The sequence below is a fragment of the Eschrichtius robustus genome, chromosome 12, assembly GCF_028021215.1.
Source record: "Eschrichtius robustus isolate mEscRob2 chromosome 12, mEscRob2.pri, whole genome shotgun sequence".
In the NCBI taxonomy this organism is placed as follows: Eukaryota; Metazoa; Chordata; class Mammalia; order Artiodactyla; family Eschrichtiidae; genus Eschrichtius; species Eschrichtius robustus.
Window position 1 is genome coordinate 79,776,947 of NC_090835.1, and position 25,862 is coordinate 79,802,808.

General features: G+C 37.1%; 1 protein-coding gene across 2 annotated transcripts in view; it reads left to right on the top strand.

Annotated features, from left to right (window-relative positions):
- CD2AP (CD2 associated protein) overlaps positions 1–25,862 on the top strand; it is a 114,214-nt gene that overhangs the window by 21,238 nt on the left and 67,114 nt on the right. For both annotated transcript variants that reach the window (XM_068557955.1, XM_068557956.1), the window contains exon 2: positions 14,685–14,845. In XM_068557955.1, coding sequence (XP_068414056.1) covers positions 14,685–14,845 — 161 coding nt within the window. The remainder of the gene's footprint in view (positions 1–14,684; positions 14,846–25,862) is intronic.

Genomic DNA, 25,862 nt, shown 5'->3' on the forward strand with positions numbered 1-25,862 from the left:
TCGAACCCAGACCCGCTGCATTGGGAGCGTGGAGTCTTATCCACTGCGCCACCAGGGAAGTCCCCTTCATGTGTTTCTTGTTTATAGTTTTCCCTTATTATTTTTAAAATTAATGTGAAGTCTCTGGTGATATTCCTTTTTTTATTCTTCATGTTGGTAATCTGGGTCTTTTTTTTTTTTTCTTTCTTGGTCAGTCTTCCTAGAGATTTATAAATTTTATTGATCTTTTCAAATAACCAATTTTGATTCCATTGTTTTTTCCCTATTTTTCTGTTTTCTCTGGTTTCAGTTGAACATTTTATATGATTCCATTTTATGTCCTCTCTTTTTATATTAAAAAAATCTTTTAGTAGTTGCCCTAGAGTTTGCTATATACATTTATTACTAATCTAAGTTCACCTTTAAATAACGCTGTCCCACTTCATGTGTAAGGCAGGTACCATAGAGTATTCCCAACTCCCCCTTTGTCCTTTATGATATTGCTGTCATTCATTCACTTATCTATATGCTAAAAATCACCCAGTACATTGTTACTATTATTATTTTAAACAGTGATCTTTTCGATCAATTAGGAGTAAGAAAAGTGAAAGGTTTTGTTCTATCTTCATTTATTCCTTTGCCTTCACTCTTTATATAGGGTCGAGTTTTTGACCTGTATAATTTTCCTTCTATTTGAAGAACTTCTGTTATCATTTCTTTCATGGCAGGTCCTTTGGCAATGAATTTTTGTTTTTTGTTTGTGTGAGAAAGTCTTTATCCTTTACTTTTGAAGGATAATTTCACTGAATATAGAACTTTAAGTTGGTAGTATTTTTCTTTCGATACTTTAAGTAGTTTACTCTATTTCCTTCTTGCTTGATCGTTTCTGAAGAGAAGCCTGCTGTAATGCTTATCCCTGTTCCTCTGTTGGTAAGGTGTTTTTTTCTTATGGCTTCATTCAAGATTTTTCTCTGTCTTTGGTTTGAATATGGTATGCATAGGTGTAGACTTTCCCACATTCTTTGTGTTTGAGCTTCCTGGATGTGTGGTTTGGTATATGTTACTAATTTTGGAAAATTCGCCACCATTATTACTTCATTTATGTCTTCTGTCTTGTTTCTTCCTTCTTCCTTATCTGATATTCCAATTATGCGTATGTTATATCTTTTTAAAAAATGTCTATTTATTTATTTATCTGGTTGCACTGGGTCTTAGTTGTGGCTCGCTGGCTCCTTAGTTGCAGCATGTGGGCTCCTTAGTTGCGGCAGGTGGGCTCCTTAGTTGCGACTTGCGGGATCCTTAGTTGTGGCTTGCCAGCTCTTTAGTTGTGGCACGCAGTCTCCTTAGTTGTGGCATGTGAACTCTTAGTTGCGGCATGTGAACTCTTAGTTGCAGCATGCATGTGGGATCTAGTTCCCTGACCAGGGATTGAGCCTGGGCCCCCTGCATTGAGAGCGTAGAGTCTTATCCACTGCACCACCAGGGGAGTCCCTATATCTTTTGAAATTGTTTCACAGTTCTTGGATGTTCTGTTTTGTTTTTTCAAAAATTACTATTTTTTGTATTTTAGTTCGAGAAGTTTCTGTTGACCTATCTTCAAGCTTCTTGAATCTGTCCTTGGTGGTGTCTAGTTGGTAGATGAGCCCACCAATGGCATCCTTTATACTTCTGTTACAGTGTTTTCTGATTTCTAGCATTTCCTTTTGATTGTTTATCTTAAGAGTCTCTATCTGCTTACCTTATACATCTGCTCTTGCATGTTATCTGTTTTTTTCCATTATCACCCTTAACATATATTATAGTTATGTACAATTCCCTGTTTGATTTCAAAATGCATGTTATACTTGAGTCTGACTCTGATTCCTGCTTTGTCTTTGTGTTTTTCTTGCCTTCTAAAAGCATGACGTGTAATTTTTTGTTGAAACTTGGACATGATGTATTAGGTAAAAGGAGCTGAGATCAATAGGTCTTTAGTGTGAGGTTTTTTTTTTTTTTAATTAACTTATTTGGCTGCATTGGGTCTTAGTTGCAGCATGCGGGATCTCTGTGTGGCATGCGGGCTTCTCTGTAGTTGTGGCGCGCGGGCTCAGTAGTTGCGGTGTGCAGGCCCTCTAGTTGTGGCACACGGGCTCTAGAGCCTGCGGGCTTTGTTGCCCTGCAGCATGTGAGGTCTTAGTTCACTGACCAGGGATAGAACCTGTGTCCCCTGCATTGGAAGGCAGATTCTTAACCACTGGACCACCAGGGAAGTCCCTAGGATGAGGTTTTATATTAATCTGGCTAGGAGTGTACTGTTTTTAATATTTGTTCTAGCTGTAGGTGCCAGAGGCATCAAATTCCTTTAGTGTCCTTGTTTTTGTCTCCCCTGCTGTCTTTGGGTTTACCTAAGAACTCCTTCTCAGATAGAATCTGCATCATGTAACTCTTTCAGTGCTAATTAACTTATTATAATGGAGCCCCATGGGTATGGTTGTAAGGTGCTGGGAAGAGGAAGCATCCTATAATCTTACAATTAAATCTCAAACTACTGGTGGGTCTGTGTCCTGGGACTGTGACGTCTTTCTTATTTCCCCACCCGCCACCTCTCCATGTGAGACAGAAAGGTAAGAGGGGACTGGAATCAGAGAAATGCCCTTATACCCTTTCCACAGGTGGGGTCAGGACCTGGTGAAGTCTTTTTCCTGGAGAGTAGGTCTTTGTTTTGGTTACTGGTTATTTCACAGTGATTACTTTCCCTTTCCTCTCTGCCAGAACCACAAGGAGATCTTTATAGGCTCTTCACTGTGAGAACCTGGTGGGGCTCCTGGAAGTAAAACCCACAAAAGGGTGGGGGCTCCCCGGAGACTGTGGTCCCCAGAAGTTTTCTACTCTCGTGCTATTCCATACTTAGCCTCCAGCAATTCATCAGAGGCTTTGTTTTCAGTTTTTGTAGTAGATTGACTTTTTGCCCCCAAAATGTTATGTCTGGGTCCTAAGTCCTGGTACGTATGAATGTGACGTTATTTGGAAATAGAGTCTTTGCAGATGTAGCTAAGGATCTTAAGATGGTATCCTAGATTTAGGATTGGCCATAATCCAGTGACTGGTGTACTTATGAAGAGTAAGGAGAAGGAGGTTTGAGACAGAGACACAGAAGGGGAGGGCCACGGAGGCAGAGGTTGGAATTATGCAAGCCAAGGAATGCCAGAGGTTGCTGGCAGCCCCTAGAAGCCAAGATAGAGGTGTGGAGCAATTCTATATCAGTCTTTAGAAAGATCCAACCCTGATGATACCTTGATTTTGTACTCTGGCCACCAAAGCTATAACTATGAGAGAATAAAATAGTTTTATTGTTTTAAGTCACCTAGTTTGTGATACTTTGTTATGACAGCCCTGGGAAACTAGTACAGTGTTCTTACCAGTTTATGACTCCAGTGGTTTCTACTTGAGATGATCTAGTAGATCTTAGCTGTGACTCTCTGGATATGCCTGTCTCTCCGTATCTTGAGGTGGTGGTCTGCCCTGTGGCCTCAATTCTCTGATGCGTCCAAGGAAAGTCACTGATTTTCCATTTGTTTAACTTTCTTCTTCTAAGGGTGGGAGTGACAGTTTCCAAGCTTTTTCCATGTTGGAGCTGAAACTGCAAGTCAGGTTTGTTTGTCTGTTTGGGTCTAGCATTTTTATACTGTATTATTTTAGTGATTACCACATGCCTTTTTCACTTTTAAAAATCTAATATTAATTGCTACCTTTACTCCCCTTCTGTACCATGCAGAGATCTTAGAATACTTTAACTCCTGATTTATATAGCTGTTGTTATTTTAATCTTCCTAATATTTTAAATTTCCACATCCTCCCCCTCCCTCTTCCTCCTCCTCCTTTTTCATCTTCTTATTTATGTTTTTTTGTTGTTGTTGTTGGGGTATAACTGTCATATAACAGTATATTGATTTCAGGTGTACAACGTAGTGCTTTGATATTTATATGTTTTGAGAAATGATCACCACAGTAAGTCTAGTTAGCAACCGTCACCATACATAGTTACAAATTTTGTTTTCTTGTGATGAGAACTTTTAAAAGATTTACTCTCTTAGCAACTTTGCTGTATGCAATATAGTTTTATTAACTATAGTCGCCATGCTATACATTACATCCCCAGGACTTATTTATTTTATAGCTGGAAGTTTTGATTTTCATTTCCCTGATGCTTAGTGATATTAAGTATCTTTTCATGTACCAGTTGACTATCCATATGGCTTCTCTGGAAAAATGTTTGTTCTGATTCTCTGTCCATTTTTAAATCAGACTGGTTTTTTTTTTTTTTTTTTCTTTTGCTATTAAGTTGTATGAGTTCTTATTAACCCCTTATAAGATATATAATTTGCAAATATATCCTCCCATTCTGTAGGTCACCTTTTCACTTTGTTGATGGGTTCCTTTCTGTGCAGAAGATTTTAGTTTGATGTAGTTCCACTTGTTTATTTTTCCTTTTGTTGCCTTTCCTTTTGCTGTCAAATCCAAAAAATCATCCCCAGACCAGTGACAAGGAGCTTACTTACTGCCTATGTTTTCTTCTAGGAGTTTTGTGGTTTCAAGTTTTAAGTTTAAGTCTTTAATCCATCTTGAGTTAATTTTTTCTTATTTTACTCAGTGTTTATATACCTATATATTTACCACTCTTTTGCTTTTCTTTCCTTTGTGCATCCCTTTCTCGATATTGGATGTGTTCCCCTTTTCCTGCTGTGCTCAGAAAACACCTTCAGAGTTTCTTTCAGTGTGGCAAACTCTGCTTTTTGCTTGTCTTTTTTTTTTGAATTTTTGAATTTTATTTTATTTATTTATTTTTTATACAGCAGGTTCTTATTAGTTGTCTATTTTATACATGTTAGTGTATACATGTCAGTCCCAATCTCTCAGTTCATCTCACCACCACCAACCCCCCCCCCCCCCGCCCCCGTCACTTTCCCCACTTGGTGTCCATATGTTTGTTCTACATCTGTGTCTCTATTTCTGCCTTGCAAACTGGTTCATCTGTACCATTTTTCTAGATTCCACATATATGCGTTAATATACGATATTTGCTTTTCTCTTTCTGACTTACTTCACTCTGTATGACAGTCTCTAGATCCATCCACGTCTCTACAAATGACCCAATTTCGTTCCTTTTTATGGCTGAGTAATATTCCATTGTATATATGTACCACATCTTCTTTATCCAGTCATCTGTCGATGGGCATTTAGGTTGCTTCCATGACCTGGCTATTGTAAATAGTGCTGCAATGAACATTGGGGTGCGTGTGTCTTTTTGAGTTATGGTTTTCTCTGGGTATATGCCCAGTAGTGGGATTGCTGGATCATATGGTAATTCTATTTTTAGTTTTTTAAGGAACTTCCATACTGTTCTCCATAGTGGCTGTATGAATTTACATTCCCACCAACAGTGCAAGAGGGTTCCCTGTTCTCCGCACCCTCTCTAGCATTTGTTGTTTGTAGATTTTCTGATGATGCCCATGCTTACCTTTTTGCTTTTGTTTTGAAGGATATTTTCTCTGGTACAGACTTCATGATTTGCAGTTATTTTCTTTCTGCATTTTGAAAATACAAAACTGCTGCTTTCTGGCTCCTGCTGTTGCTGCTGAGAAGCCCATTTAAGTGTTGCTTCTTTGGTAACCTTTTAAAAATTTATCTCTTCTAAGATATTTTTTTTTCCTCTTTCATATTTTGCAATTTTACTATGTTGAGTTGCAGATTTCTTTTTATTTATTCCATTTGGAATTGCTGAGACTTCTTGACTCCATGGATTGATGTCTTTTATCAGTTTGGTGAGTTCATAGCTATTAACTTTTCAGATAGTTTTTATTTTCTCCTTTGGGACTCCAATTAAACATGGTAGACTGTTTTAGTATATCTTCTATGTCTGTTACATTCTCATCTATATTTTCTACATTTTTGTCCCTCTTGACGGCATTTTGGTTAGTTTCTGTTGATATTTACCTGTCTGCCCTTTAGCTAGTTTTCTGAAGCTGTATGTAATATACTTTTAAACTCATCCATTGAGTTTCTATTTTTGGTTATTGTCTTTCTCAGTTCTAGAATACCTATGTGGTTCAAGTTTGTTTTCTCACTATCTGCAGTACTGAGCTTTGTGTCAGTTTTTCAATCTGTAATTTATATCTTTGAACATGGTAAATGTTACTGTTTTAAAGTCTTGTGTCTGATAAGTTCAGTATATGGAGTTCATTGAAATGTTTCTGTTGTTTCTTGTTTCTCTAGGTACTTATTTATGATGTTTTTGCATTTTACATGCCTGGTTATGTTTCCTTGTCTCTGGATGTTGTAGACTAAAAATATTTCTTGACATAATTTTATGTCTAGGTTATCTTCTCCCAGAGAGGATTCTGGTTACTTCTCTTTTGTCTTGAACCACGTGAATGGTATGAGGTTTCCTGAGTCATCCACATAACATTAAACTGGGCTACGGTGCTTGGGTGCAGTTATTGAGGGTCATTTCCCAAAGTGTGCATGTAGCTTCTCAGAGTTACCACCCTCGATAGTTCCTGAACTCCACTGTCAAATCCTAGAACGGTAAAGCTACTGAAAGTGCCGCTTAGCCTCTGTCATGTCTTTAGAACTGGCAAATACTTTCCAGGGCAAAAAAGTAGCCCCCGTATCGTACTTACTTCTCTGGGTTCCAGTTCTCACTTCAGTTTCACCTGATAACATATATTTTTAGTAGTTTAGTCTGTCTAAGAAGGTGATTTTTATATTTCATCCAGCTTGTTTAGTTGTCTTCCTGTGAGGGTTGGTCCAGATTATCTAGTGTTCTTTTATTTTGAGTCTTTTTCGATGCCATATTTTAAAATCTTTACTACCCTTCAGATCACATAAATCCTAAAATGTGATATGTGATTAATTTGGGTTGCTTTCTTCACACTATAAAAATAAACTGTTAAGTAGCTAAAGTAATTTAAATTTTACTTTCTCTTTCATTGGTAGTCACATTTGAAATGAAAGATGAATAATCCACAAACAAAATGTGTAATCTTAAATGATCGGTTTCATAGAGAGTAGGTCAGGTAGAAAGAGCCATTAGTGATAGACAAGGGTCTGTAGACCTTATACATCCTAGAGTGTTTTTCAGGATGTACACATTATCTTCTTTTTTTTTTTTTTCCTCCCAAATGTTTTTCATCAACATTTATTTCTTCACTTTAAGCAAGCACTTAAAGTGAAGAAAATTAGTCAGTCAAACACAATTGTTTTAAATGGTGGAAGAGTTTTGTTTAGTTTGAAATATAAAAGTTAAATTTGCTTTGCAATGTACCAGTTTTCAATGAAAGAATGAGTTTTTTGAGTTTGCACAATATGGAGGCTGCTGATTCTTGGAATGATGGCCTGCATGCTAGTTTGTATAACAAACTCATGAATTAAATGAGTTTTTATTTAAACAGTTTTAACTTTTCTATAAATACAATTGTTACATACTGTCTAGTGAGCATCAGTGTTTTTAGTAACTTATTTTTACCCAATTATTATATGTTTATTGTAGAAAAATGCCAAGGTGTGGGTTACTGTTCATAAGAATGCCCTCACTTCTGACAATTCTTCTGACTGCAGATTTGGGGGGTTCCCACGACTGCCCTCATGTTTGACAATTTGCTGGAAGGGCTTGCAGAACTCATTGAAAGCTGTTATACTCTTGGGCATGGTTTATTATAGTAAAAGGGTACAGATTAAAATTGGCCAAGGGGAGAGAAGCATGAGACAGAGTCCAGGAAGTTTCCAGGTATGATGTCATTCTCTCTCTGAAGTCTTGAATAGCATTAACTCCTGGTGATGATGTATGACAACATGCAGAGTATTGCCAACCAGAGAAGCTCACTTGAGTCTTGGTGTCCAGAGTTTTACAGAGAAGATGTAGTTGACTGCCCACGTGACCGACCTTTAGTGTCTAGCCCTTCCAGAGGTAGAACAGATGCTGCATGGTGTGAAGCCCCCAAGATAATGACCTTGTTTGGTAAAGTCCTCAGGTAAACAGAGGTGCCTAAGGAACTCCAGAGTCCTTCAATAAACAAAAACACTGTTCCTAGAGATCAGGATGAGGCCAATTCCTAACCTCTCTTTTGGCTGAGATTAATTCTTTTTTTTTTTTAAATATTGGAGTATAGTTGATTAACAGTGTTGTGTTAGTTTCAGGTATACTGCAAAGTGATTCAGTATCTGTTCTTTTTCAAATTCTTATTTAGGTTATTACAGAATACCGAGCAGAGTTCCCTGCCTCTGTGCAGTAGGTCCTTGTTGGTTATCTATTTTAAATATAGCAGTGTATACGTGTCAATCCCAAACTCCCAGTCTACCCGCCCCTTTTAATTCTTTACTAAAGATGAAAGAAAAGGAGATAACAAACAGCATCTTAGATCCCTTCAGGCATCCATTAACATTTTGGAATGTAACTCTTTATATTTTTCTATGCATATTTTTGTTTCTTCCTTTTTTACAAAAATATGTTGTTACTATACCTATGTTTTATAACCTTTCTTATTTAATATTGTATTGCAAGCCTAATTATGAATGTTTAAAAGGGCAAGAATTTAACCTTATTTACCATATGGTGTTTTCTTTAGGAGAAATAAATTATCTTCGACTCAGTAAACTTTTGAATTATAACACATAGAATCATGAGTTATAAACATATCTGCAATAATATTGGACAAGCCACTTTAATACTTAGTGCTTTTTTAAAAAAAATAAAATCTTATCCAAATAATATCTGCATATGCTATAAAAATACAAAAGTATTAAAAGACTTATAATGAAAAAACAGCATTTCCTTGCCTCACTGTTCTCTACTTCTATTCCCATTCTTTAGAGGGAAACAACTTTGAACTATCTTATCTTTCAGTTTTAATTTTTTTGGCTTTTGTATTTCTAAATAACAAGTTTCCCAAGTTTCTATAGCTGTTTTTTGATTTGATACTTTCATTTTTTAACTTTCTGATATGATAGGTAACGATTTAGCTTACTTATTTGTAATCTCACATCTGTTTTTCATTTATCTCAATATGGTTTTATTTCTCTCTTGGTTACCTTTCTAAATTCTGAGTATATAGCTATACTCTTATTTTTCTTTTCAGCCAGTAAGTTAGTATTTCTGGACTTAGCACTTTGTATGGTGAAGATATTAGTACCTCTACCCTTCTCTTTATCAACCTCCCTAATCTTTACTTTATACTATAATGTGAAGGCTTGTTAACATTTATATTTTCTTCTGTAACCATAATTTAGTCTTTTTGTTTTGTTAGAGATTGATTTTCAGTGTTTAACACAGAAACTAGTTATTATTTTTATTATGACCATGTAAATATTTTTTACTGTACAGCCAAGTAGTATATATGATGATTATATTTTCAACATTGTATAGCTCTTTGCCTTTCCAGGAGTTTGTAATCATCTTTAGTTTTTCCTCTCCTTGTCTAGCTGTATTGTCTCTTTGAGTTCCAGATTCTTCAGGATAGTATAAAATTTCACAGTCTGTCTCTCACTTCTTTTTGCCACCAAATGCCTCCTAGAACTCTGTCTCTTGCTTAATCTAGACTGTTTGTTCCTTAGATTTGTTGCACAATTGCTGTCTTAGAACTTTTCTCACTTTAAGCCTGGCTCCACTATTTCTTGAATTTTGTATCCTCCTCTGTTTTGGTTCTTACTAGATAACATCGTGTAATTGCATATGTAGGAGTTAATTTTCTTTGTCCTTGTCTGTGTGAAAATGTTGTAACCTATACTTGTCTGTTGATTTGACTGAGTATGAAATTCATTTTCCTTCAGTACTTAAGTGGCTTTGCCTTTCTATTTTTCTTCTTCTAGAATCTGGTATTGCCAATGAGAAGTCTCCTAATATGATTCTCATTCTTTTGTAGATGGAACTCTTTATTTCTTCTCAGAGAGCTTTCTAGGATATGTTTATCTTTGTTGTGAAATTTCACCTAGATATGAGTACTTACTTTTTTACTTGTTCATTGTACTGGACTGTCCACAGACCTCTTTCTATTTGAAGATATGTTTCGTATAGCTTTGGAGTATTTTCTTGTATTATTTCACTGTCTATTCTCTATTTTTCTCCCCCCCCCCCCCGCCCCGAACTGTTAATTGGATGTTGGATTGTCTGGAATAATCATCTGTGTCATATTTGCTTTCATATTTTCTTTATGTCTCTTTCCTTTACCTTTTTTTGTAAAGGTTTTTTTGGTTTGTCTCCACCTCTGCAAAAAAAAAAAAAAAGAAAGACATTTTGGAAGATGCGTTTCCAAATGCTTTGTATTTTCTCATTTCTTTTTTCACAGCATTCTGTTCTGATTTTATGAACTTTATTACATCTCTTGAAGATAAAAATGTGTACGTGTTTAAATCCTTTTTAATTTTTAAACATTAAGGTGTAGAAATGTTTAAAGTACAGTACAAAGAATTTTTTCCTGACTTATGCCTTTCTCCTGAATATTTTAGTATTTTCTACAAATCAGGATCTTCTCCTACTTAATCATAATTCAGTTATAAAATTTAAGAAGTTAACATTTATTTATGGTTTCTTACTTTATTCAGTGGTGTATATTCTATTACAGTCATTATTCACCTTGATGCTCAGATTGTCCTGGTTTGGTGAGTAGGAGCCGTTCTGACATCACTTCTCTGTGTCCTTTGGCATCACCTTATCTTTTTTTGAGAACTTCCTTGCTTTCTGCCACAGCACCATGTTTCAGGCTTATTTTGTACTTTTCCTGCCTTAGCCCTGGACTTGCCTATCTTCCCAAGGATTCCTGGTTCCTTTCAGTAGAAAATGGTTTTTAGAAGATCTCGGCATTAGGTTTGCTCATTGCCATTGGAATGTTGTGGTTTCAGGCCCTTTATCAGTGGACAGAGCTTGTGTGTGGGGGGGGTGTGTGTGGTGTGTGTGTGTGTTTTATATATATGTGAATGTCTGTGTATTGAAAACCATGAGTTCATGATGGTACTTCTCATTCCCGTTTAATATCACAGGATCAAATGAAGCCTTTTCCCTTTATATTTGTAACTCCCTTTCATAGAGAAACTTGGCCTCCATTTTCCTTAATATATTTACTTATTTGATTAATTCCCCTGTATGTAACCAGTCTTCCATCTCTGCTGTCACCCCACCCTTGTATGGACACTCTCTTCTCCTGTGTGGGCTGTTAGTCCCCACTCTAGGTTGCCTCCACCCTCCCATATCTCTGCATGGAAATCTGGCCCTACCCCCAATACCGTTTGGCCTCTGATATTTCTCATTAAGCTGCCCATCAGCTTGGATGCCCTCACCATTGTGATTGGGTGCTGGCACACCCTATCATGTTGCCTCTGCGTGAATGCCTTCCTCACCCTGCCTTAGAATTCTGATAGGCTGCACTAGGGGAGCCTCCATAGATGGACACCCTTCTCACCCTGCTTTGGCTCTGATAGCATCACTACTACCCCTCCCCCAGCTTTGGATACCTTCTTTACTCTTTTTGGTCCCTGTCTTCTCACACCTTCTCAGACTCCTTCCCAACCTTGGCCTCCTCTCCCCGCACTATGCTTTTCTACACCTAGTAACTTTAAGACTGAATAATTCCGGAAGGGGAGAGGTGGGTGTATATTTCATCCAGGAGTAATTTTTCAATTTATCATGGTCTTTCATGATTAACTATTGTGTACCATTCATATTTATGAATAAACAATAAATGAAAAGCCAATTGGGAACTCTGTTTATGTGGGTAGGACTTAAGTTTTATTTTAGAATTAGTAGGTTGGGAGCTGCCCATTGCTCTGGAGACCTCTAAATTCTGGAAATCAGTAGTCATTTTTCTAAGAAACCATCACTCATCCATAGTAGCTATACTAGTTTCCCCAGACTATTTTGTGTGTGTGTGTGTGTGCGCGTCTGAGATGAACCCTTTAGTTTTTTACCTTCGAAAAAAATACCTGCCTATATAGCATTATTGTCTCAGAGTTATTGTGGTTGATAATGGGTGTCAGCTCTTCCATACAGATATTAGTTTCCCTGTTTTCAGTTCTACATTTCCTATGAGCACTCCTTTTCTGAATTTCTAGCCTTTCTGGGGTTCTGGAGAGCAGTTTGATGTCTCAGTTATAGTTTCCTTAAGTTCTCTGGGCTTCTGGCTTTATTAGTTATGGATCCATTTTCACAAATTTAAAAAATTTCTCACTAGTTCCCTTCTCAGGTTGGGATGTTTTCAGCTGCAAATACAATCCCATCTAGAATTTATTTAAAAGTTAAGAAAAAACAACTTCTATAACAAGAAATCTAAAGGTATTGGAGATATAGGGTTGGTTAACTTAGCAGTTTAATGAATCTAGCAAAGATCCAGGCCATTTTCATCTTTCTTCTCTTCTAATCAGATCTGCTGTTTTTCTTGTCTCAACTAGTTGTAGCAGTTTTGTCCATTACATTCTCACTGAAGAACATCCAGAGTCTGCAGGAGGACGTTCCTTCCTTGTGTTTTGTTCATAAGGTCAAATGAAACCTTCCCAGAACCCCTGCTTACGTTGTATTGGTCAGTCGATCCATCACATGTGTATTTGAAAACCAGTCTGTGTGTGTTTGTGTGTGTGTGTGTGAGAGAGAGAGGGAGAGGGAGAGGGAATATGAATGGAATTAACTATAAATCAACTATCTTTAGACCTTTGCCTCTTTGACCAGCAGCGTTAGTTATCCTGGGACCTACTCAGTCAGTCTGCATTTAAGCAAGATTCCCAAGTCAACAAGGTGACTTGACTGTACATTAGTGTTTGAGAAGTGCTGGTCTAGAATAGTTAAGATTTAACCCCCTAGGACTGAGAGAGAAGCTTCATTTGTAAAAGTACAGGGTCTCCATAAACCTGAACAAAATCAAGGTTCAGTGAGAAAGGAAGAAGGAAGAGGGGTCAGTGTGGGAATGGATGTTGGTTTGGCAGCCAACAGTGTCTGCCCATACTCCCTTTCCTTTTTTTTGGTTGTAGTGTGTGTGTGTGTGTGTGTGAGTGTTCTTTTTCTTATCATTTTTAGAGGAGGAAGAAAAGATGAATGGAGGTATGGCTAGTTAAAATGTTAATGCTATGCATATATGATGTCCTATAACCTAAAATCTTATACTTAAAAGAGGTGAAATGGATCCTTAAAAGTCTTCATTTCAGGGTGTATTCATTTTCTACTGTTCTGTGAAAAATATTGCCACAAACTTAGCAACTTAAAACAATATACATTTATTATCTCACAGTTTTTGTGATTCACCAGTCTGGGCATGGCTGAGTCCTTCACAAGGCTGCAGTCAGTGTATTGATCAGGGCTGGGTTCTCAACTGGGGAAGGATCTGCTTCCAAGCTCACGTGGTTGTTGGCATCATTCAGTTCCCTGTGGGCTGTTGGATTGAGGGCCTCAGTTTTTTTTTGTTATTTTTTTTTTTTGCCTTTCTTGTTCACTGTTTTTTGTTTTTTTTTTTAAACATCTTTATTGAAGTATAATTGCTTCACAACGGTGTGTTAGTTTCTGCTAACAAAGTGAACCAGCTACACATACACACACGTTCCCATATCTCCTCCCTCCCGCATCTCCCTCCCTCCCACCCTCCCCATCCCACCCCCCCAGGCGGTCACAAAGCACCGTGCTGATCTCCCTGTGCTATGCGGCTGCTTCCCACTAGCTATCTATTTTACATTTGGTAGTGTATATATGTCCATGACACTCTCTCATCCTGTCACATCTCACCCCTGCCCCCTCCCCATATCCTCAAGTCCATTCTTTAGTAGGTCTGTGTCTTTATTCCCATCTTGCCACTAGGTTCTTCATGACATTTTTTTTTTTTTTTTTTTTTTCCCCCTTACTGTCCATATATATGTGTTAGCATACTGTATTTGTTTTTCTCTTTCTGACTTACTTCACTCTGTATGACAGACTCTAACTCCATCCACCTCATTACAAATCCCACTACTGGGCATATACCCTGAGAAAACCATCATTCAAAAAGAGTCATGTACCAAAATGTTCATTGCAGCTCTATTTACAATAGCCAGGACATGGAAGCAACCTAAGTGTCCATCGTCGGATGAATGGATAAAGAAGATGTGGCACATATATACAATGGAATATTACTCAGCCATAAAAAGAAATGAAATGCGGGCCTCAGTTTTGTGCTGGCTGTCAGCCAGAGACCTCCTCAGTTGCTTGCATGCGGCTCTCTCCATAGGCCAGCTCAATAAAGCATCTTGCATCTTCAGAGCCAGCAAGTGACAGAGTTTCCTAGCAAGGTGGACATTACAGTCTTATGTAATCACATACAAATCCATCATCTTTGTCATATTCTGTTGGTTAGAAGTCAGTCATAGGTCATGTCCACACGTAAGGAGAGAGAATTACATAAGGACATGAATATCAAGAGATGGGGATCATGGGAACCACCTTAGAGTTTGTCACAAAGGATCTCTAGCTGACTGGAAAAGTAAGTGACGATGTAAATTGCACGTCGTGTTGAGGTTTCTGCTTGAAACTGCTACTGTGCATTATACTCAGGCAATCAAGAAATTTGCCGATGTAGCCAAATATTTAAAACTGAGGTAAGCTTTGATGGTACCTTTGTAATATTAATTATCATTGCTAAACAGTTTCCTTAGTTGTACGTTTATTAACATGGTGAATAGTATTTCATGAATTGAGCTTTAGATGTTTCTTTCTTTTTTTTTAGTTGACTATATTGTGGAGTATGACTATGATGCTGTGCACGATGATGAGTTAACTATTCGAGTGGGGGAAATCATCAGGAACGTGCGAAAACTACAGGAGGAAGGATGGCTAGAAGGAGAACTCAATGGGAGAAGAGGAATGTTTCCTGATAATTTTGTTAAGGTAAGCATTCTCAGCTAAATTCCTAGCTGTTGCTTCACAGGATTCAATCATTCATTCATTCATTCATTTATTTATCTATCTATCTATCTACCTATCTATCTATTTATTTATTTATGGCTGTGTTGGGTCGTTGGGTCTTCGTTGCTGCGCATGGGCTTTCTCTAGTTGCAGCAAGTGGGGGCTACTCTTTGTTGCGGTGCGTGGGCTTCTCGTTGCGGTGGCTTCTCTTGTTGCGGAGCACGGGCTCTAGGCGTGTGGGCTTCAGTAGGTGTGGCAGGTGGGCTCAGTAGTTGTGGCTCGTGGGCTCCAGAGCGCAGGCTCAGTAGTTGTGGCACACGGGCTTAGTTGCTCCGCGGCATGTGGGATCTTCCCGGACCAGGGCTCGAACCCATGTCCCCTGCATTGGCAGGCGGATTCTTTTTTTTTTTTTTTTTTTTAACATCTTTATTGAAGTATAATTGCCTTACAATGGTGTGTTAGCTTCTGCTTTATAACAAAGTGAATCAGTTATACATATACAATATGTTCCCATTTCTCTTCCCTCTTGCATCTCCCTCCCTCCCACCCTCCCCATCCCACCCCTCTAGGTGGTCACAAAGCACCGAGCTGATCTCCCTGTGCTATGCGGCTGCTTCCCACTAGTTATCTATTTTACATTTGGTAGTGTATATATGTCCATGACACTCTCTTACCCTGTCACATCTCACCCCACCCCCTCCCCATATCCTCAAGTCCATTCTCTAGTAGGTCTGTGTCTTTATTCCCGTCTTGCCACTAGGTTCTTCATGGCCTTTTTTTTTTTTTTTTTTTCCCCTTAGATTCCGTATATATGTGTTAGCATACTGTATTTGTTTTTCTCTTTCTGACTTACTTCACTCTGTATGACAGACTCTAACTCCATCCACCTCATTACAAATACCTCCATTTCATTTCTTTTTATGGCTGAGTAATATTCCATTGTATATATGTGCCACATCTTCTTTATCCATTCATCTGTCGATGGACATTTAGGTTGCTTCCATGTCCTGGCTATTGTAAATAGAGCTGGCAGGCGGATTCTTAACCACTGCGCCACCAGGGGAGTCCCAGGATTCAGTCTTAAAGAAATATATAATATATATTTTTTAAACTAAAATGTTTTAGATAAATTTCTAGTCTGCAGAATTTAAAAAAACTAGAGACCCAAGTACCACTGTAATGAATGTCATTGTTACCTGGTGTCCTGGTGGATGCTAAAACTATGTGCGTGTGTGTGTGTGTGTGTGTGTGTGTGTGTGTGTATCCGACTACCTGTCTACCTATCATTTGGGTAGCACTTTATAATTTACAAAGAGTTTTGCTGTGTACATTCTCATTTAAGCCTACAAATCTTGTGAAGTAAGTGGGGCAGATGATAACCCCATTTTAAATCAGGTGTGACATGTAGATTGAGAGGTTAAATGGTTTAGCCAGTGTTGGATAGCTAATAAAACAGAATCCGAACTGAAATTTGAGAGAGTTGCCTCTTTACTCAAGTCTTATTGTATCTTGTTGCTTTTCCAGCCCCTTTGAGAATCTTAGATCCTATTTTTAAGTTTCACCATTGCAGCAGTTATCTTTCAGAGTAACAGATACTCTTCAACTACCACCAAACATACCTTTTTCAGTAAATATTCTAGTCACCTCTGCCAGAAAACAATCAAGATTCTTAAATCTATTACAGACTAATAAATTTCTCAATAGTTTAGAGGAGAAAAAAAAAAAGTAAAGGATATCTGTGTATTGACACTTCATTTGTAATTGTCTTATTTTCTATATTAGTTTTCGTACACTCAACCACATCCCTCTTCTCATTAGTTGTGACTGTGAGTTCTTCTGGGAAGGCTAGAGTGTACCTCTCATTTGTTGTCCAACTTGCAGAGTAGTTGTTAGAATATCTGTACAATGTGGATGTTTAGTAAATATTTGTTCCTTCAATACGTTTGTGTTTATTTCAGTTGTGGTTTTACCTCTAAGTATGAACACACATACTTTATTCTGTTAATTGGATTTAAAGAAGGTGAACTAACTACATTTTACCTAATTCCATTTTACCTCTTGAAACAACTGAGAAAAGCTGTAGTAGGGAATTGAACTCTTGTTTATTTTTTATTTTATAAATTGACTTCTTTCTTGTAATCTAAAATGAAGTGTAATGCAGATGCCATCGAAGTTGGAATAGAAGAACTGCATTTAAACACAGTCAAGTTCAGTTTTGCCTTCGCTGGTGGAATGATGTAGGGCAAATCACTTAATTTCTCTGTTTTCTTCCCTTTAAAATGGTCTGTTGGTTTGTATATAGTAAGCCATAACACTGGCCTCTCATCTCTCTCTCTCTCTCTCTCTCTCTCTCTCTTTTAAGGGAAGGTGACTTTTCAAAGAAAATATATTGAAGTAATAGAACAGTGGTTAAAAAAATAAGTTAAAAAGTTCAGTAGAAGTATTAATATAGTTCTCTTAATTGTGTGCTGATGCAGTCCCTCTGCTGATACGTAGTCCCAGTAGTGGAGATGACCTATCATGGGACTCCATTTTAAAATATATTTTACTTCCTTGTTACAGTACAGCTAATACTAGAACTTGAGTTTAATGAACTGCCTGCTAGTAGAGGATGCTGTTTGAGTGTACTGGGAAATGGAGGGAAGCTTAATCTGGGATTAAAATTAACCACAGGGTGGATTAGAGTTGGAGACATCAATATGAACTCATGATTAGTTTAAAATATAAACAGATACATACAGAAATAATGTTATATGTGTGTGTTTATACTTTGGTTAGTACACACACACATATATATATATCTCAGTTCTTTCACTGAGGGCCTAGAAGCAGTGACACACCAGTACCAGTGAGTATACCCAGTGCCCAGATCTTGGTTTCAAAATATCATTCTCCAGTAAAAGGAAGCAGGGCTCCTGGGAGGAGTGGCTGATTCTATGGAGGGAACAAGGTATGCACAAGATGAGCCTGGAGCATCTAGTAGTGTCAGAAGTAAGGAAGAGCTCAAAAAAACAAAATGATGGGCCCATGTCACAGCAGCATAGGAGCCAACCTGAATGAGCTTCCAGTGTCCAGAGCGGGAACAATTTGAGCAACAAAATAACCTAGTATTTGAAGAATAAATATACATGAGCTTAAATAAATAAATGCTGATATAAATAGATTGCTGAGTAAATAAACGGGAGAGAAAGGATCAATCTTGCAGAATTATTCCGAGTAGTATTTGTAGATACTACCCCCACCCCCAAGCATCCTTCAGGTGTGGGCTGGACTAAAGAATAGATGGAAGAGAAAAATAGTAACTTTACAATGGCAAATATTGGCAAATATTGCCTTAACCAGTCTCTTTTCAGTGTCCCTTTGCAATGTTAGTTCATCTTTATTTGATTTAGAAAATATTTTATGAAGAATGTAGAACAAGATTTTATGAAGATTTTATGAAGAATGTAGAACAAGATCCATGAACTTAATGTAAGAATGTTATCGTTTTGTTCTTTTTGCTTGAGTGTTACTTTATAATGAAGAGATAGAACATTACAGGTAAAATTGAGTTCTTTGTTACCCCCTTCTCATTTTCCTCTCTCCCGACCACCTGTATTCTGAAGTTGTATGTATCCTTCTAATACATAGTTTTATATATATTTATCTGTGTGTAAACAGATAATGTTTTGTGTGATTTAGATATTTACATATGTCAGACTACACCTTTTTAAATAAACATGAGATTATGATGTGGATACATAACATAGTCACTTCTTCTAAAATGTGTTTTATAATGCTAGTTAGCTCATAAGTGGTTGGTAAATAGAGGAACAATGTCAGGACAATGGGAAAGTTGTATTTGTTTATTTTCTAGACAAGGTGAGCTGTGATAAAGAGTGTACAGTTTTAATTTCAGCAAGAAAGGGATAGGCGCTCAACTTGGCTGCTTGCATACTTGCATAGACAGGAATTCTTTTGGCTCTTAAAACCTTTTTTTTTAAAAATTGATCCTCTGTACCTGGATATTTTCCTCAAAGTTACACAGTCCTAGCATGATAGTACTTCTAACTTCTGGTGCTTACCTCTGCTTCTATCTGCATTATCTTAGTATCCACAAGCCAGCATTTCTCTTTTATTGTTTTTAGGCATTTTTAATAACTCCTGAGGAATCCATTCATCAGAACTCCTTGGGTAATCTTAAGTTATTGCTCGTCTTCTGAGATTCCAATTATTGTTATTTATTCATTTATTTTCATTTTTAGTGTTCGGTTCCCAAAGTTGCATAGGTTTAGAGTAGTCGATCCCAAATTCTACTTTTTGCATAGTTATTGGTATTTTTAGTATTTGATTTAGAAGTTTTCACATAATCAGTGGTATTGTAGTGTGTGTGTGTGTGTGTGTGTGTGTGTGTGTGTGTGTGTGTGTTTTCCAGAACTTCAGGTGTTTAGGAATAGACATATAGTGCACATATAGTAGAAATTCCTTTAGCACTAGTTAATTTTTTTAATAGCCATATAGTATTCCATTCTGTGTCTTTACCATATTTTATGGTATATTTAGCTATTTTCTAATTTTTAGTTATTAAAAACAGTGCTGCAGTGAACATCCTTTTGTAGGTTATGTGCATAGCTGAGAATTGGCTGCATCCTTGTGTATGCCTATATGCAGCTGTACTAGATATTGTCAGGTTTCTCACTAAATAAATATGCCAGTTTAAACTCCTACCAGTAGTGTAAAGAGTATCTTTCTTTAATGTTCTCGTTTGATACCATCAAATTTTCTTTTTTATTCTGTATTCTGTATCTATATAATGTCCAGAATTTAAACAGTGCTTAGTGGGAGAAGCAGGGAAAAGTATATCTATTCCGTCTTTCCACAAGATAATCTAGATGGTGATGCATTTTAATAGAGATTGCAATGCACTTTTTTTTTTTAAGTCTATTTTTTTAAAAATAAATTTATTTATTTTATTTATTTATTTTTGGCTGTGTTGGGTCTTCGTTGCTGCACACGGGCTTTCTCTAGTTGTGGCGAGCGGGGGCTACTCTTCGTTGCGGTGCGCAGGCTTCTCATTGCAGTGCTTCTCTTGTTGCGGAGCATGGGTTCTAGGCATGCGGGCTTCAGTAGTTGTGGCTCGCAGGCTCTAGAGAGCAGGCTCAGTAGTTGTGGCACACGGGCTTAGTTGCTCCACGGCATGTGGGATCTTCCCGGACCAGGGCTCGAACCCATGTCCCCTGCATTGGCAGGTGGATTCTTAACCACTGCGCCACCAGGGAAGCCCATAATGCACGTTTTTAACAGTCTAAAAACTCACAGTAAAGAAGTTTCTCCTTTTAGAAGTGGTGTAGGAATAGCTGTTTTTTTCTTAAGCTGTGGTTATGAAGCTGCTGTTCAGAAAAATGTAATATTAGTTATCTTTAACACAAGAATAGCTTAGTGTTCAGTAAAAAGGTAATTCGCATATTTGATACCCTTTATTTTCTTTTAAGTTAGGCCTTGCTTCTGAAGATTAAAATAACCATGAAAGTAGCTGACAGTGCAGTTGACTAGTTGCAGTCATTTAATAAATGTTAGTGGACTCTTCACTGATGAGTGTCGTATGTGGTAAAGGGCATAGTCTGATCCACCTGAGAGTGAGTCAGAGGAGTTTGGGGAGGAGAATGGGAGGAACGTTAACTATTGAAGGTACATTTGATAGTTTTACAACTATTGAAACACAGGGAGTATGGAGAAAGCAAGAGAAATACCAGTGAAATTGGATATAAAAGAGGTTAAAAGAAATATTTTTATTAGTTGTACTTGAAGAGTATTAGCAGGACAGTATTTGTGGTAGGGGATGCTAATGTTCGAGCTTCGTATTTATTTATTTTTTATTTATTTATTTTTGGCTGCGTTGGGTCTTCGTTGCTGCGTGCAGGCCCTCTCTAGTTGCGGTGAGCAGGGGCTGCTCTTCATTGCGGTGCGCGGGCTTCTCATTGTGGTGACTTCTCTTGTTGCAGAGCACGGGCTCTAGGCACAGGGGCTTCAGTAGTTGCAGCATGCGGGCTCAGTAGTTGTGGCTTGCAGGCTGTAGAGCACAGGCTCAGTAGTTGTGGTGCACGGGCTTACTTATTCCGCGGCATGTGGGATCTTCCTGGACCAGGGCTCGAACCTGTGTCTCCCGCATTGGCAGGCAGATTCTTAACCACTGTGCCACCAGGGAAGCCCAATGTTTGAGCTTTGAAGCAGCTTTTTTATGAGCTTTATACTGATTCTGGAGGTGCTACAGGTTATTATATGATCTGTTATTGTTACAGTGTTTTTACTTTAGTGCTTTAAAAAATAAGTGAATATGTTTACAGAAGCTGTCTCAGGTGCTGGTAAGTGAATTGCTGTTCCTTATATTTTTAAATTTAAAGTGGAATTTTGGTCCCTTTTGAAGAGTTCTCATAGCTTGATAATGTGTTTTAGGCTTTTTGATATAATAAGGAACAAGGAAACAAAAGTTATTCACACTTTATCTGATAAGTGAATAAAAATTATTCAGTTGTTTTTTCTTTGTTTTGACTTAAATTTCTAGAAATTTTTTTACTCGTTTAGAAAAAAAAGATTTAAATCATTGCACCTCCTTTTTTCTTAAATATTATGCAGTTTGACAACTTATCTTGCATTCAAAAATGTTTGTTTTCATTTTATTTCTAGATTTCATAGGTTAAATGGCTAAGTAGACATTAAATCTTTAAACTTATTTAACATCTTTTTAAAAGGTACTTTTAAAGAAAATTTAAGTAGTAATATGGGGAATAAGATGATGATGACATGGCTACTTTGGCAGGGTCTCAGTGATTCTTTTTTGTTTGTTTTTTAAATATCACATTCTGATTACTTTTGAAATCTTATTCCACTATCTCCGTAGAAAGAATATTATTTGAACGAAGGAAATGACAATTTGATTTTATGTGACCTTTAGTTTTTTAAATTCCTTACTTTATGAAAACTGTTAGTTTGCTTAGATACACCTCAGTGATGTTTTCAAGTATTAGGAGGTGTATTGGTGACTCTAGTAGAACAGTTCAGGAAGCTAACTTTATATCAGAAGAACGTTTGGTGCTTGATTTACTTTCATTAATTGGAAACACATTAGAGGAGAAACAACTCTTGTTGATATCAGAATACTAAATGGAAGATAACTTATTGGAAATTACAACAAAAACAATATATGAAACGTCAAAGTTGTCTATAGTTATTTATGATTCATCTTAGTACCTTTTTTGTTACATACTGTCAGACATTAACTATACACACTGATTAACAGCAGTTCGTTCTGAGGTTTGAGTTATTTTTGATAATACTTTGAATCCCATGTAGACTATATTGATTGAGTTAGAGAAATAGTTCAATACAGGTAATGCTAGAAAAGACATGTAAGGATTTAGATTTAGTGTGTACTCACACAACACCTTTCTCTAAATGCCCTAGGACAATTTGTGGGCGCATCAAATTCTTTATTAAAAAAAAAAAATCAGTGAAGTAATACAGGTTGAAACAAAATTCAAACAGTATAGAAAGTATCTACTGTGAAAAGTACATTTCTTTCCTATAACTCTTTCCTAACTGCCTTCCACTTTTAGGGATTTGGTAGATATTTTAAAGACTGTTTTCTTTAGAAAATGTTTTAAACTGAATTATTTGTACCCCCTCCTCCCTTTACATCCTGTTTTTCATACCACAAATTTAAATTCGAGGCATTAGTGTATACATCATGTTAATGTTTACCTTGGACTTACCTGGAAAGTTAAATTTTAATTTTTGCCCTTTAAAGAGTTAATAAATTTCTTTCTGCTAAGATATTTTAAGTTGTAGAAATAATTTAAACCAGGAAAGCTTGAGTGGCAGAAACTAGACTTCTGGGGTATCTCCTGGTTTTGCTTTGTGGATCAGTACTCATTACCTGCTTGTCAGTGTCATCTGTGACCTCATGGAGTCTAGCAGCTTTGAGAGAAGGGTCGCCATGTAGGCCTGATGTCTTTTGAGTCATACATACTCTAGCCCTCATTCCCTGCAGTACTTATCCTAAAACTCTTTCATCCTAGGGCTGAAAGCTCAAATAACATTCTTGAATTACCAAAACTAGTATGAAAAGTATGACCATCATAAACTTTGGGGGCATTTTCAGTCCACTTCAGTAAGTGTTGTGTGTCTGAAAGAATATGGTTAAGAGAAGGGTTCTTTATTTAGTGTTTTTCCCACCCTGCTTCACTTGGCTCATTAACATTCTTGTGACAGAAAAAGGAAAGGAGTAGGATGCCATTGACAATGAATGTGCATAACTCCCCCCCTCCTTTCCTATTTTCGCCTTTTCCAAATTGGGGAGGGGCTGTTGAAATAGGGAGGCCCTTTGTTAAAATTAGAGAGACAGCAATTATGTGGAGAATAGCATATTTGAGGGAGAGAATAAGTTGAGAGACTTGCAAAATAGCCCTGGTATATTATATCTGTCATTGTTTTCCTTGCTAATTTTGATATGTTGGCAGTTAGAAGGTATATATTGATTTCACATTATGGAGATTTTCTCCTGTTGGTCATTTTTCTTTAGACGTAAGGATTTTTTGTGGATATCTATTTAATTTACTTGTAATAAAAACGAAAATCTAATGACTCAAGGTAGTTCCTCCGGATCATATCTTATATACTATCACTTATATTCCGAAAAACAAAATGAAAATTTTAGGAATGAGATAAACCACTTTGTTATCTTGGAAACCTAATTTTTCAATTGTGGGTCTAATATTGACTCAGTCAAAGCTAAAACAGTGGACATATATCAAATAAATATTTAATCCTGCTTATTTTTCTTTTCTTTAGCAATATCACTCTTCCGTATCTTCTGATTTATGCTTCTGTAAAATGGAAGCACTAGTTTTATATAGCACTTCTGGAAATCCTGAATGTTAAATTAAAAATAAGTGTAGTCCCCCCCCCCCCCCCCCCCCACCCATCCATGGTTTTGCTTTCCGAAGCCTCAGTTACCCACAGTCAACTGTGGCCCGAAAATATTAAAACAGAAAATTCCAGAAATAAACAATTCATAAGTTTTAAATTGCGTGCCCTTCTGCCTAGGATGTGAATCATCCCTTTGTCCAGCATATCCTACCCATCACTTAGTAGTAGCCCTCTTGATTATCAGATCAACTGTCACAGTATTGCAGTGCTTACATTCAGGTAACCCTTATTTTACTTAATAATGGCCCCAAAGCGTAAGAGTAGTGATGCTGCCCTTTCAGATATGTGAACGGAGGCCGTAAAGTGCTTCCTTTAAGTGAAAAGATGAAAGCTTCATAAGGAAAGGAAAAAAAAAAATCATGTGCTGAGGTTGCTAAGATCTGTGGTAAGAATGAATCTTCTATCTGTGAAATTGTGAAGAAGAAAAAAGGAATTCATACTAGTTTTGTTGTCTCACCTCAAACTGGAAAAGTTATGGTCACGGTGTGTGATAAATCCTTCGTTAAGATGGAAAAGGCATTGTATTTGTTAAGATTTTTCGAAAGAGAGACAGAAATGTCATTCACATAACTTTTATTAGAGTATATTGTTATGATTGTTCTATTTTATTATCAGTTGTTAATCTCTTACTGTGTCTAATTTATAAATTAAACTTTATCTTAGGTATGTATATATAGGAAAAACCATAGTATATGTAAGACTCAGTACTGTCTGCATTTCCAGGCATCCACTGGGGGTCTTGGGACCCTGTGGATAAGGAGGGACTACTGTATCCCTCAGATTTTAATTAGCATAAGCAGGACTGTACCTCTGTTGAGGGATTTGGTGATTAAGATAGCTGTCTATTCCATTTGAGAAGGAAAAGGAAGCTCTTGCCATCTAATCTGGTTTTTATTATTCTTTGTGACCTTTGCTTCTATGTTGTAGAGGGTAATTGCTTTCTATTTTCAGATCATGGTCATGTACTGGCCATGATCAGATAACCAAGTTGTAAAATAGATATATTTCAACATGAAGGAGTAGTTTGTGAATCTTGTTGATTAACCTTTTATCTGTTTTTGGTTAGTGTAATCAGAATTAAGTATATTTGATTACCTTAGTAGATGGAGAGTAACTATATCTTCTCCAGCCTTTTTAAAGCTCCCCCTCATTTGCTTATATTTCTCGTCTTTTCCTTTAATTTGCTACTTCATACTCCTTATCCTACTTTCTTATCCTTATGAAACCAAGCAAATCAATATAGTACATTCTTACCTATATGGAGATTATCCACATTGTATTTTTTTCTTGGCCAATTTTGTATTGACATTACCTGTTGCGTAGGAGGCTTCCCTCATTTGTAGAATGAGATTTAGTTTTTTTGAGTCTGCTTTCTCAATACACGATACTTTCTCAAGTGAAGACACCTCTTTTACTGCATCTCCTGGAGTCATTTTCAAAGTCAGTAAAGGAAGCAAAGTTTGTAGGAAAGAGATGCTATAATGTTAATAATGTGTTTTATTTACTGGCTGATTAGGTAAAAGGAAACAAAGGGCAGAAGAAGGAAGAAACACTGGAAGCCTTACTAACACTTCATAGGTACTCAGTATAATTGCTATTTAAGATGATAGCCAGAGAGTAATGTGGAGGTACTATGTGTCCAGGAATGAGGGAAGAGAATAGGTTGATGAGACAGAGAGAGAGAAAGAGAGAGGGAGTTCGTGTGTGTGTGTGTGTGTGTTTGTGTGTGTTTGTGTGTGTGTGTGTGTGTGTATCTGGTGGTAGTAGATTGTAGCAGGGAGAGGTTCCAGAGGTGGAGGGGGTGGAGCCTAAAGCAGACTTTACCTTATTTGTAATTTTACTTAGAGCTGAAAGTCGCTTGATACTTTTGATAACATCTTAGTTGGCACTATGTATTTGGAAGGCTGTAAACCTGAGTTTTCCCTATTCAGTGTAGACTGTATGTATTTTTATTTTGTTTTCCTTCCCCTTGTGTGTTTTTTGTCCTCAGAAGATTTATTATACCTAATATTCATGGATTTGATTACGTCTCAGT